The 13,913-nt window shown below is 46.3% G+C and overlaps 1 protein-coding gene across 1 annotated transcript in view; it reads right to left on the bottom strand.

Moving 5' to 3' along the window:
- MTCL3 (MTCL family member 3) overlaps nucleotides 1-4,523 on the bottom strand; it is a 30,698-nt gene extending 26,175 nt beyond the window's left edge. Inside the window, exons 1-3 of the mRNA XM_059467749.1 lie at nucleotides 4,413-4,523; nucleotides 1,300-2,225; nucleotides 754-978 (exon numbers count right to left, since the gene is read on the bottom strand). Of these exons, the coding sequence (XP_059323732.1) occupies nucleotides 754-978; nucleotides 1,300-2,151 (1,077 nt within the window). The 5' untranslated portion in view covers nucleotides 2,152-2,225; nucleotides 4,413-4,523. The remainder of the gene's footprint in view (nucleotides 1-753; nucleotides 979-1,299; nucleotides 2,226-4,412) is intronic.
- Between the last annotated feature and the right edge of the window lie 9,390 nt (nucleotides 4,524-13,913).

Genomic DNA, 13,913 nt, shown 5'->3' with positions numbered 1-13,913 from the left:
AAAATGTTTAGGCGTCCTCATTCAGCAGGAGTCCTTCAATATCTAGTGAATGGAAGCAGAAATTAAACTTCCAACTGTGTCAAGAAAGGTTTTTTTCTCTGTAATTGGACCAATCTAGAATGGACATGATGGGTATTTTACCAATGACAATCTTTAAACAAGGACTGAAACTTTTCCTTAGCAAGAGGCTGTGGTTCATTCAGATCTTATGGATGAAATGCAGTTGATGACACATTGAAATTTGATGGGTTTTGTCTATGCTTTCAGGTAGATGTGAAAAACCCTGGATTCATTGAAGATGACAGCAGTTTTTTTACTGATGGAAACAGAGTAAGGATTTAGTGTTGTGACTGCAAGTATTCAATCTGCTTACCCTCTAAAATCTTTCACTAAAGAGTAACAAAATCCCCTCAAAGTCAACGGGGCTGTTTGGTGAGGTTGGTTTAATTCTGCAGTGGAAGGGTAGGTTTTGCACTCATCATAAAGAGCCAAAAACCTTTAGCTTCTAATTTGCTTTTGAGTAACTCCTTGCACATTACGTTTGCAAAAAATGATAGGACTGGAGCTGAAAATATCCTGTCTACATACAGCAAGGGGTTCTATTACCAAGAAGATCTTGGCCATTGCTATTCCATGAGCTGCACTGGGTGCACAATGGAACAGATGGGAATGCCTGAGTCATGAGGACCAAGAGCATGGTTGTGTCTCCATCTGAGACGCTCCCTTCCTCTCGACACCTGCCCGTGTCTGTACCTTGAGGTCCTGCTCCATGCTGCGTATGAGCTCGTTGTCGATCTCGCCAGTCTGGGCGTAGCGGAGCCGCTTGCGCTCGGCCTTGCGCAGCCGGTACTGAAGGATCCGGCAGTTCTTGTTGGCTCGCTCCAGTTCATGGCGCATTTCTTGAAGCTGACAAGCATCCTCCTCAAAGAAACTGTCCCTCATCTCGTCCATCTCTGTCCTCAGCTCGTCTATTTCGTTCTGGCACGGGGGCAAGAAGGGGACAGGGACGCAACAGGTGGGTCAGAAGCACAAATGTCAGCACGCATAGGAGAAGGCAGCCAAAATGGAGCTCCGCCCCGCAGGGAGGGCAGGTAAATACAATCCAGCTCATTATAAGAACCGCAACGAAGCAGGGAAGTGGTACTACCCGCACACCCAACATCAGAGCCATCTTAACGATGCTTCTAGCGCTCCTGCCGCAAGAGAGGGAGGCCGGGAAGGTCCTCTCGTCGGGAGGTAGCCCGGTCCCCGCCCGGCCCTGGTTCTCCCCCACCCCCCGCCGCAGCCCCGGCCCCTCACCTTGAGGCTCTCGTTCTCCTCCCGCAGCTTCTCCATCTCTTCCTCCATCTCCTCCTGCAGGTGGGGGCTCAGGGCGACTTCGGGGCCGCAGCTCCTGCCGTCGCCTTCCGCCTCGCCCTGCCGCAGCCCCTCCGCCCCGGCCGCCGCCATGGCAGCGGGCGAGGAGGCGGAGGCGGCCGGGGGAGGCTCGGCCGGGGCGGCGGCCGCGGAGGCAGCGCTGCCGCTGCTGCTGCTGTGGTTGCTGCCCTTGGTTTGCATCTGGGCGGCCGCCGCCAGCCCTTTCCTGAGATGGAACTGGATGAGCTCACTTTGCAGGCATCCCTCCTTCCAGTACCCGCCGCCGCCCGCCGCCGCACCGCGGCCCTTCCCCGCGCCCGAGGAAGATGGAGGCGCCGGGGCCGCCTCCCCCGCGCCCTTCAGCGGGGACCGCCCCGCTTTCCCCCGCCACTGCTTGGGCGGCGGCGCCGCCGCCCCCTCCCGCTCGCCCCCGCCGGCCCCTGCAGGGGGCGCCTCCTCGGCGGCGCCCGGCGGCGGCAGCGGCTCCTCGGCGGCGGCGGCTCCTCCTCTCCCGGCGCTGGGCGGCGGTTCAGCACCGGCGCCGGGCTGGACAGCTCCCCGCCCCGGCTTCTCGGCGGCGCGGCCGCGGGCGGCTCGGGGGGCCTGGCCGGGCGGCGGCCGCGCCGAGGCGGCTTTGGCGGCTCCGGGCGCGGCTTTGGCGGCGCTGGGCGGCGGGCGCGGGGCGGCGTCGCGGGCCCGGGCCGGCGAGGCTGCCCGCGGCTGCTTCCTGCCGCTGCTGCCCTCGGGATGCAGGCGCGGCTCCGCGGCGGCGCCCCCTGCAGGCGGCTGGCTCATGGCGGCGGCTATCTCGGGGACGCGTCCATCACCGGCCGGCTCCTCCGCCTCCTCCGCCGCCGCCGCCCCGAGAGCTGGGGAAGGAGAACCGGAGAAGCGGTCGGGGTGGGCACGGGGAGGACAGGGAGACGGGCTTTCCGGCCACGGCCGCCGCCAGCCTGCCCGCTCCCCGCCGTCGCGGCGCCCCGCCGGCCCGACCCGCGCCCACCTGCGGGCGGAGCGGTACCCGGAGCGGCTCGGGAGAATCCGACAGAGGCCGCAGCCCCGAGCCAACCGGAGCGGCTCCGGGAAGGGCCCGAAGGGCTCCGCTGAGGCTGAGACCTGATCCCACTCCGTCTGCACCTAGGGGCGTTTCCCCAGCCCCGATGCTGAACCTTCCCCCACCGCACCGCCACAGCAGGGATGAATTTCCTCCCACACACAAACTTCCCTCTCCCTTGTCCTCACCACCAAGGCTGCGTTGCTAATGCACCTGTCTGCCTGCTAGAAGGCCTCGTCCCAGCGTCTATCACAGCCGAGTGGGGGAAAGCTACTGTACAAAGGGCTGCACACGTGGAAGCAGCTACAGATTTCCCTTCAGCTTTGACAGCGACTCTTCCGGGGCAAGGTGACTCGGTCATAAAGGAAAGGGGGTTTGCCGTCAGCTTCTAAAGACACATGTCCCCAGTTTTTTATCCAGAGGTGCTTGCAGGACTTAAGACCGATTCATATTTTTTACCAGTTATGCATATCAATAGGTTATACAGGACTCAGACATAATCACTCCAGCACACTTTCAAAACAGAAGAAGCAAGGAATACACTGTTACCCAGAACAAAATGTTATGTGTCATTCTCTGAAGAATGCTCACTTGACAATTTGCCTCTATAATGACACAACTAGAGTTTTCATGACCACAACAGATTATGAAAAAGGACTGTTAAAAGCCATATCATGCTGCTAATGACCCCACTATATTCTGAAAGTAATGGCTATAATCCACAAACTGTTTTCACACAGCCTTTATTCAACCTCCCTTAGGGAGAACAACAGCAGAAATGACAGCATTCCTAACATGGCCTGCCCATTCCCTCCTAGAACGTGGCTTAACCATTCCCTGCTAGAACAGAGAATAAAGAAAGAAGCACAACTGGGCAAAATCAATGTAGAGACTATACCGTGCCCTGACAATTGGTTTACTCCCTCGAACATACTAGACAATGAGGCTGTGTTTGCTCTGTGTCACTGGCAGGAGGACATCATTTCCTCTCAAATGCACTGTCATTAATAACCTGATTTAAACCAATATTCTGGAAATTATTGCTCAAAATGACACAATTTGGTAGACACTTCCCAAACATTAATTAGTTAAAAAAAAAAAAAAAAAAAACATGGGTGTATAGAGCTATAAAACTCGTATGACAACACTTTATATAATATTTCCTTACATTTCTATGAGCCACCACAGACAGAATTCCCACCCTACCATTGTTTGGAGCTATACAGGCATGAAATATAAGAAACGTAATACAAATTTATCATCAGGAACCCTATGTTATAGCTGAATCTTTTAGGGAACTTTCACTGCAACTAAGACATCGGACTCAACCGCGACCTGCCAGAACACAATCCCTTGCCCTGCATGCCCCAAAATCCAAGATCTGCTACATCCTAGGGTTAAGCTGGCTAATTTTACATATACATATATATATATATGTATATATATACATTTTTAACTGGCACAACGAAAGCCCCGTCTGAGATCAAGTCCGAAATCTCTGTCCTCACAAAACTCTGCAGCTCGACCTTCTCCCCAGAGACAAACACACGTGGCGCCGGGACGCGGCGTCTCCGCAGGTTTTCCTGTCGGGAACAGCTGTCCAGGCGGAAAAGGGGGTAAATAAATGGAAGCAACAAAAGGGAGCGGTCCGGTGGCTCCACGGGCCAGCGCGGGACTCTCCCGTGCCCCGAACTTCGGGCAGAGCATCCCCCTGGCTCTGGCCCTTTCGTCCTACCGGGCGTCCGCCTCTGCGCCTCCGAGAATTCGCAAACGCGGCTAAAGATTTGGGAGCGCTTCTGCCTTTTGTCCTGGTTTAAAGGAGCAGAGGGCATTTTTGAAGGTCCCCCCGCCCCCCGTCCCCCCTCTCATACCTGGTGCGTTTGTAACATGTAACATTCATGCTACATCATTAGGAATAATATTTCCTTTTTGGGGAGAAGGAAAGAAAAAAGTAGAAGGAAAAAATAAAAAGGCTTGGATCTAAAGCATCTGCATTACTCACCACCACTTTGTTCGCTGCCCGGCTGGCGAAATGCATGCACGGAGAGCCGGGCACCGCACACGAGGTGCCCGCCGCTGCCGGAGCCTCTCAGGAAAATGAAGCAATATTCATGAGCTGACCTCACCGGGCCTGCGAGACGGAAGGGGTGGGGGGGACGGGGGAGGGAAGGGAAGAAAGCAGCGAAGGGAAGAGAAAGGAAAAGATTAAACGGCGAGAACCCCGCCCAGGCCTGAAGGCTGAATTACGTCCCTTCGTCTATCTGCACATGGTGGAATAGGATTACAGCTCGAATGGGGGAAGGAGCGGGCTGCAAGCAAGGGATGCGCCCGCTCTCGCTTCCCAGTGCATGCGGGCAATCGATGATGATCAATTATTTAGCGTCCCCTCCAGGGGAGCCTGCTCGGGCCGGGCAGGGGTGCCGGGCATCTCCTGTACGGGCAGGGCTGCGCTGACAGAGCTTTCTCCCTTTGTTCGCCGCCCTCGGCTGCGCCCCCTCGGCAAGAGCCCGCTGCCGCCCGGAGGGGCAGAGACAAAGGCAGCCCCGTCTCTGGGCTGGTGGAGATCCTTCCCTGGGGTTATTTACGCGCCTCGACACGGGGACCAGCGGGTCACTGACCCTTTCTTTACTCGTGTCGCGGGCAAATCTGTTTTACCTCTCTGCTCTATCGTGAGGTGAATTTACCTTTGCTCTGAAGCACCTCAGGAGGCTCTTAAGACTTTGCGCTTGAAGTCTTTCCCAACTACAAACAAAGAAAAACAGGGGAAAGGCTTGCTTTGGTTCCCCTCCCTCCGAGGAGGGCCCCTTGCCGTGTAATGGCTGTGTGTGGGAGTGTCCCGGACGCACCTGTGTCTGTGCGAACACCCAGCAAGAACAGCCTCAGGGCAGCAGCGCTCCTTTTGGGGTCCCTCTCGCTCCCCCTGCAGCAGCTCCTGGGCTCTGCCTCAGCCCCGGCAGCGCCAGGGCGGCGGGAGGGGCGGCGGACGCTTCCCTCCAGCCGTGGGGAGAATGGGTTTGCCGGCTGGAAACTCCTCCCGAAGGATGATTAAGTGATGGTTTCGTGCACATAGGTATACCAGCGTATACACGCATGCATACATCTATATATGAACTGTATGTACACCCATACACTGTGAATAAATACGTGCACAAATGTGCGTGCATACACGTGCTAGGATGCCAACAAAATATACAAACATATGCATGGGTTTGTACATTGCATGGACATAAATATTTATCTCTGAGGTTCTTGTTATACTTATCTCTGAGGTTCTTGTGCAGTCCTTGGGTGATGGCAAGCTCAGGGGAGACGGGCTGCCCCCCTTCCAGCTCCCCTGCTCCTGACAGTCATCTCCACATCTCCTGATATGCCATGCAGGATTCAATACATCTAAACCAGCATATGTGGCATGCAGGAAGGTACTCCCCCCATGCAGGTGCCTGTCCTCCAGACTCCAGTCCTGGGACTGCATGAACGGGATATATATAGATGTGATGAGTTGAGGACAATCAGAAAATAAGAAATGGAACGTTAATGCTGAATAAGAAAATCACTGGGACCATGAAAAGCTACTTTTAAAATTATTAATATTTAATGATTTTTTTTGGCCTTTGAAACTCATAAAAAACAAATGCGATCATACCAAGTAAAGAAAATAATTGATTGAAAACATGAGGAATGAAAATAAAAAATATTTCTGGAGTAGGAGTTGAGAAAATTTCCTATGAAAACACTAGATTGACTTTGCTAGAATATCTAGGTCCCAATCTCAGTGAATAAACAGAATAGAAGTATTAAGGACATCACAACAACATAACATTTCATTTACACAATATCATTCAGAAAGACAAGAACAACAGTCCCTACTTTTAAGCACTGGACATTATTTACCATCTTTTCTGCTCCCTTGGTGGTGAGTTGCTTGGATGAACTTTCTACAGAAAACAATTATGCAATGTGATGGCATCTCATACCACTTATGACAAGTTTGATCATGCTTTTGGAAAGGTACAGATTCTTATTTTGTTGCAGTGGTGGCCAAATGAAAACCAGATCATCAGATTGTCTTCACCTACATTGTCAGGCCATAAGTCTGATAGTAAAGATCAATCTTATGGTGGTAAAAAATGGCAATTTCTCAGTGTGGTTTGGTATGGTTGACTTAATTATCAAAAATTTCCATTCTCTCTAAACATTAGTGCTGACAGAGTTATAAAAATTGACATGGGCACAAAAATATTCTACTCATATAATTTACTTTTCTGGGGAAAATGGATAAAATCAATACAAGTTAAAGTACTCTTTTTCTAATATAAGATGTATTTCCACTAGGAAATTTTCTGCCAGATCTCTGTGGGCATTTTCTATTACTAACAGATCATGATATAAAAGATACAATAATTATATCTACCCTTGGGTAAGTGCAGTATGAAGAGGCCCATATATACAAATTAATACAGTAAAAAATTCCATTTATGAGCAGATTTTATTGCAGAGTCACTAAAAACCTGTGGATTGATATAGTACACAGAACGAAAGATCTTAATTTCACACAGAAAACAAGGGGATCTCGGCTGACCATTGTCATTCATAAATGAAACACTGATGTGGTGCAGAACAGTTGTACAAATACACTGGCTCAAATGTCAGGGAAAAATAATGGAAATAGAATATCAGAAATTATTTAGTGAGAAGTAGAGAACAAACCAGAAAATATAATTACTGGTCCCGCATAATTCCCTGGTGCAGAGAGATGTTGATTACTGAGAGCAGTTCTGGTTCTCTGTCTCAAACCAGGCTTGGTGGAATGGGATAAGGTTCAGAGGAGGGTGGCCAGGGCCTGAAGTGCCTCTGCTCAAGGAATGATGAGATATGTAGGAGTCTTCAGACATGAGACAGGGTGGCTGAGGACAAATGTGATGCAAGTCCCTACAATCTCAAGTGAGGAAGGTAAACAAGTGTAAAAGGTTCACCGTTACTCACAGCGTCTCCCCACACAAATGGTGCAGAGATGCAAACGTGAAGGAAAGAAACAAGCAGGTGATGCATTCCAAACACCTGGAAGACAGTCCTTGTGGTTAAGCTATTGAACTCCCTGACACGGCGTGTTGGGAATATAAGGGTCTGCATGAGTTTAAAAAGTGATTGAAGAAAGTAATGGAAGAAAAATTAGTTGGCGACAAAAAAGGACAAACATGCTCAAAACGCACCTCTCCTCTGACTATTTTTTTGATCTGAGAGATGGTGTGGGAGAGATATTACTATGTGTTTTTGCATTCTCTTCCAACATCTACTATTGACCACAGTTAGACACCTATCAGTAAGATAAAAAATCTTGGATCTGGCTCTGTATGACAATTCTTATCCTGTTAGTATCACACTCTAGCTTCACCCCCTTTCTCTTTTCCACCTTATTTTGTTTTCTTCATTTCTATTTCATTCTCCCACCTTAGATTTATTTTTCTGCAGAGCATTGGCAACCTGCTGCACCCTGGTAGAGCATACTTATGACTTTTTCATTACTTTTCTGCTTTCAATAGCTAGAATTGTTTTGACTCAAATTAGAGTCAACAAGAGAAAACAAGATACCTTGTTTTCTAGTGCCCATTATTGCTTGCTCATGTAGAGACACATTTTTCTGCCTACAACTGCATTAAGTTGTGTGCGGTTAAGCAAGAGATGAAAGTAGAGGAAGAGAAAGGAGAGGAAGAATTTCTCCTCCAAGCAGAGTTTAGCTTAAGTCACATAAGTTTCTTTTCCTAAGTTAAGAAGATAATCCCTTTACATAACACCCCAAAAGTGTGACCAAAGCATGACCTCCTAGCTTTCAGCAGAGAATACTTTAATAACAGATTTCAGGAGTGGCTTGGAGAGGATGCTTTTCCAGGAAAATGCCTGGGTGGCTCACAATTTCTGTACTTTCTGCACTTGCTTACTCACCTCCTCTGCCCTCTTGGGAATATGCTGGGTTATGCTTGCTCAGAAAGAGAAGCTTCTGGAGCATGCTGTGCTAATTCATGGCACTGGCACTGTCCCAGCTGGCAGAGGCTGCAGTTTATCTCCCTGCCCAGGAGGATGTGCTGCACACAACTAATTCTACCCCAGGCCAAGGCCTGTTTTCTCTGTCCATACAAAAAAAAAAAAAAAAAAAAAAAAGATAACTTTGAGACTTCAATTCACCTATTTCTAATATGTTGACAAAGCACCACAAGAGGTAATTTGAGAATAAACAATGAATATATTACAACTTTTCTATTTTCTTATATACTTGTAAATGGAAAAGCTTTCCAGAGGTACTGCATAGCAGAATTGCACAGCACCAAATCATCACACTTCAAAAAGAAGTAACCTTGATGTTAGATAGGAATAATACCTGACTGAAAAAACAAACCCCATATATTTTAAGTTCATGCAACTCAGTAGAACAGAAATAACAGCACCAAATAATTTGTTAAAAGACACATAGTTTGGCATACCTGTTTAGCCAGATCATTATATAAAATCATGGTGGTCTGATTGCCATTTCTACTTCCTTTTTCCTTCTCCTCCTCCTCCTTAGCAGCAACTTCTCAGCCAGAGACAGCTATAGCATGGCACACTGAGGCTGCACCTTCTGTTCATCAGCAGAGCCTACCTACCAAGGGGACAGGATGCCCCACCAAAGGTACAGCAATGCCATCTGCACCTTCCCTGGCAAGTCATTCCCATGGGAGAAGTAGGTCATGTTGCCTTTTACTGTTATGTAAAGGAAGCAGCTTCATCGACCATACCTGTGAGGGGTCACCTGTATCCCAGTTCTGGAAGTCTGGATCTCATGCACTGTGTCAGACCTCTCTTGCATTCAGGCCTCTCACTGGATTCTCAGACTCACAAGATTGTAAGAAGGCACAAAATATTTAAATTATAATGAAAATTAGAGGCATCTTCTGTTCCACCAATGGAGAATAAAACTAGGTGAAATTAGGTCTGTTGCTTTTAATAACTAAATTCTTTTAAAATAAAGGCTTAGTTCTAATTTTGTTATCACACATTTCATTCAGCCTTTTCAAAGACTTCCGGAAGTTTCATAATCATGGCTTTTTTTTTACAGCAATCAATTCTACTTATTGTTCAGAGATAACAACTGATACTGAACATGCCCTGAAACAGGTCAGTTCTGCTCAACCATTTCTCATGATAAAAAAAATTCTATCAGTCTCTCTCTGTCTCTTCTGGAATTGCTATATCTTATGTTACTAGAATGATTAAAAAAGGTACCAATTTTGAATTTAAGACACTGAAAAAGGTCTCTGTATGGCTGTGTTTGCTGCCATTCTACTTTCTCATACTCTTTTCAGAAGATAAGATTACAGCAGACTTGCATAAATGCAATCATGCATGCATATATCTGAATAGTCTATATATTGCATTAGGATCTAAACCTCATTGATTATTTAATAAGGCTAATGGTAGAGGAACAGTAGAGAAAATTTTATAGCTAAGACTGTGGGAATGAAAGCCAAAATATGGAATTCCTCTAGATAAATCAGTCTCGTTGCATTTTGTATGACATGCTTACTGGCTGCTGAAGGTAAACAATGTTCCCTTGGACACTAATGCAGTACCAGTATGTTCAAACAGCTTTTCAGGAAGAGATTTCAAATATAAAGTATTTTTGTTGCAGATGATCAATTGCAGGTGATCTCAGACTTTAAATGACTGGTGTTAAAAGAGATTGGTCGTGAGCCAGCTGTGTTCTGGGGTCTGCCTGCTTTCTCCTGACAGGGAGGCTGTGCCACAACCTGTGCATCACACTGAGAGGGGGCCCACAACCAGTATGAAGGTCTTGTTGTCTATCTTAATCTTTGAAGTCCTCATTGTGGCTTTCCTGGGCAGACTGCAGAGCTTCTTACCCCATGGTGCTCCACCACAGCTTGAAGCAAGTGAAAACAGTGGTTCTAGCATCCCAGGGGGGTTGCAGGCTCCTTCCTCTGTGCCTAAGGAGAGTTTGGGAGATGCAAGGCCATCCTGGTCTCACACATCTGGTGACCAAGGAAACACAGTACTTTTCAGGGGTTTCCACAGTAGGTGATTATTCTTCATTTATTTGTAGGCACTAGAATGCCCAATTCCCTTTGAGTGCTAGGGGACTTAGGTCCTTAGCTTGGAAAGACAGGGAAGACGTGAGGAAACAGGTGAATAAACAGTCTACATTTTGTTAGCTGAGAGGCTTGAGAGTGTTTTATGTTTTTATTTATTCCTCATTTAATGTTAATTAAATTTTTATTTCCTCCTTGTTAATTTGTTATGCTTGCTTTGATAACTTATGGATGTGTATAATTGTTTAGGCTGGGACTGTCTCTTCCTACTCTGACTTCCAGGTGGCATTACATTACCATATACATAAACTTCCAGATGAAAATTCCACCTAGATTTTCCAACACCTGATGTTAGCTAATTAGCTTATTTTCCACCTGTGATACCTCCTGAAATATTCTCTGCCTTTTTGTCCTCTTCTTATGGATAATCTCTCTCTTTATTTTTTCTTTGGTTTCTCTGTTATTTTTTCACTATAACCTGCATTTTAGGATCAGTGGATTTTTGTATATATAATTTCTAAGCTTAATGCAATTTTCAGAGGTAACTCTTAGACTAGAAACTTTAGAAAATGCTGTCAAATTTATCTCTGTTCCTTTTTTGTCCTAAACACCTGTGAGACCTCAACATAAGTAATCCTGAAAATCAGTTTTTTTCATTTCTATGTCTTACTGGATTTTGTGTATGATGGCTGGACATTTTAGTTGTTAATTCACACTTACAAATCCTATGAAAATCACTGTATTTAGGCAAGCTGCTGATTAATAAATCAACAGTGAATGAGATCCTTTGTTCAACAATTTGCTGGGCTTTTTATCAGGCCTGTTATGCTGTTATCTACATCCTGGATCACATCCAAGCTTCTTACATAATGCCCTAGTACTTTCAGAGAAATTAGAGGACTCTGGCACACATCAAGACAATAAAATCAGGATATCAGGTTTTCCAGCTGGTGCGTGTGCACAGAAAAAAGCTCTGTAGGTGTATTGAGAAGTACACATGGCAGATTTGTTGCAAGGCTTTTGACTCAGAGACTGAATTTTGATTCTGATTTACAGAGCAAGTGAGAAAATTATTTTCTCCAGATCTGCTGCCTTGTGTTGGCTGATATTGCTTTAGATGGTTTGAGATGGCAGGCAGAGGATCAGTTGTGGCTGCAGCACAGCAGCTCTGCGCTCTCTGCGGGCTGCGGGGGAGCCGCTCGCTCGCAGTGCGGATGAGGCCAGAGCCCCGGTTTCTATGGTGACTTCACCTGCTGCCACCTCATCAAGCAGCCCCTCTTCCATTCCGTGGAGATGGTGCAGGCGAGGGAGAGGAGGGGGAGGCAAGGATGGAGTATTTCCGAGGAGGAGCCTGAGAAATCAGTATTGGTGCGTTGTAGTGTCAGCGTCAAGGAATGGGCAGAGGCAATCCCAGCAGGGCAAGTTCCAGGGACATGCTGGGCTCTTCCATGCTATCCCCCTCCTGCACTCCTTCCATTTCACAGAAAACATAATGGTGATGGCCTGATCTTGTTTGGAGTCCCTGTAGAGAAATGTTTTTCAGCACAACACATCTACCCTGGTGTAATTCTATCACGGGCAAAACAACAATCGAGCTTTGTGAAGTAAGGACAGTCCCAGTGACACTGGAGTCCTGCAAAAAGGCTCTGGGTCACATTGCCATAGCAATATGTAAACCCAGGACAGCTGATGCTGCTGCCCACAGAAAATCAGGATGTTGCAGGACAGATCTGAGATAATCCTTTATTGATCTGAAGTGCGAGAGACCATAATTGAAGCATAACTGACCCTTAAGCTTAAGGCAATGCCTTTGTGCTGAAAAAGGTGCTGCAGAATCAATCTTTTTGCTCCCCCTGTTCTGAGTCTGAATGTGAGGCTAATTTGGTATCTATCCCACCAATGTCAGCAGTAAATCCAAGTGTTTCTGTTTGGCCAACTTAATCAGTTATTAATGAGATATATATACAGGAGAGGATGCCCTCCAGGTTTCATTCATTATTGAGGAAGAAAGCCCAAGGAAGGCACATAAACTTACCCTGCCATGCAGTCATAGTTGCTCAAAAGAGCTGTGATCCACTCTTTTCAAACCCACCTGCTTTTCCTACAGTCCAAGTTGTCTTGTAATTGTAGAAGAGGCATGTGTAGGAAGCAACAAGTCTTAAATATGCAGAGATATTCCTTTAAATCTTCTGGGGCTAAATCTTGGCTCCATTAAAGTCAGTAGCTAATCTCACACTCTTGTTAAAATGGCCATCCCCAATTTAGGATTTCTTGGACATTTTGGTCATTGTCTCCTCTAAGCTGGCACAGGATTCTTCACACTGATTTAAGTACTGACAGATTTAATTTAGAAGCTTAACTAAACCAACTGCTATAAGGTAAACATAAATTTTCAAATCACTGATTGTTTCTGCCATGACTAGAAAAAAAATATGTTCTGATCACTTGAAATACTTCATATAACCTGAGAACTTATGTGAATAATAGTAATGAATTGTAGTAATGGATTTTATTATACCATCAATTGTCTTTGCATTTACAAAAATTTTGTATGACTTAAAAAGCATAAGGAAAATAAAAATAATTTAATGCAGCAAAGTAAATGTTCCTAGTTTTATAATGAAGTTTTTCTTTCAAAAGGAAATCTGTAGTTACTGGAAAGGAAGGCTCTCTCTTCTGAGCTGGAGCTGCTGATGCTCAGGCACAGAGCCAGGCAGTGCATCCCATCTCCTGTTTGATGCTGGCCATGTACCTTATGATTTCCAGATACAGTCCTCCAAAGTCATGATAATATTTGCTGCCACGTTGTCCTCACCTACCCTTCAGATCTTGTTCTGGAATGAGACATGAGTAAGAGACTAACTCAGGGAAGTTAAGTCCTTTTTCTCAAAGAAGACTGGGTTAATTTGTTTCAAGGAAAAAAATCCTAAAATGTTTTTACCCACTTTTCATTTGCATGCACTTTCCATTAATCCATCATAATTTTAAAGATGCTTAACTGAGTTGAAGCAAAAATTCAGCTTTCATTTTGTTTACTGGACTTTTAATAGCTTGAATACCAGAAATTCTAGTTCTGTAGGTTTCACTACCATTAAAGCCCACAAAAAAAACACATGAGAAAACTTTCCTTGAGCCCTCTTTAAAGAATAAATGTCTTCTTCAATGACTGTTGTGGTGACACTCTCTCTCATTGCAGGATGTTCTGTGAGCCCTTGGGAGTCTGTGTGCATCTTGTAATTACTATCAAAGCTTTGGCAAAGGGTCAAACTATTTCTTCAAGCAGTTTTGAAGTGTAACTCAGGCCCATGTGCTCTCATCAACTACCCATCCAAACAGCCTGATTCAAGCCACTGAGGTAATGGTGACTGCAGCACTGATGTGAAATGGGCACGACACAGAGTTATTTCCCTGGCAGCCTGGTGAGC

This window comes from Ammospiza nelsoni, chromosome 3 (genome assembly GCF_027579445.1).
Source record: "Ammospiza nelsoni isolate bAmmNel1 chromosome 3, bAmmNel1.pri, whole genome shotgun sequence".
Taxonomy (NCBI): Eukaryota; Metazoa; Chordata; class Aves; order Passeriformes; family Passerellidae; genus Ammospiza; species Ammospiza nelsoni.
Note: the sequence above shows the minus strand (reverse complement) of the source record. Positions and strands in the feature narration are given on the sequence as shown.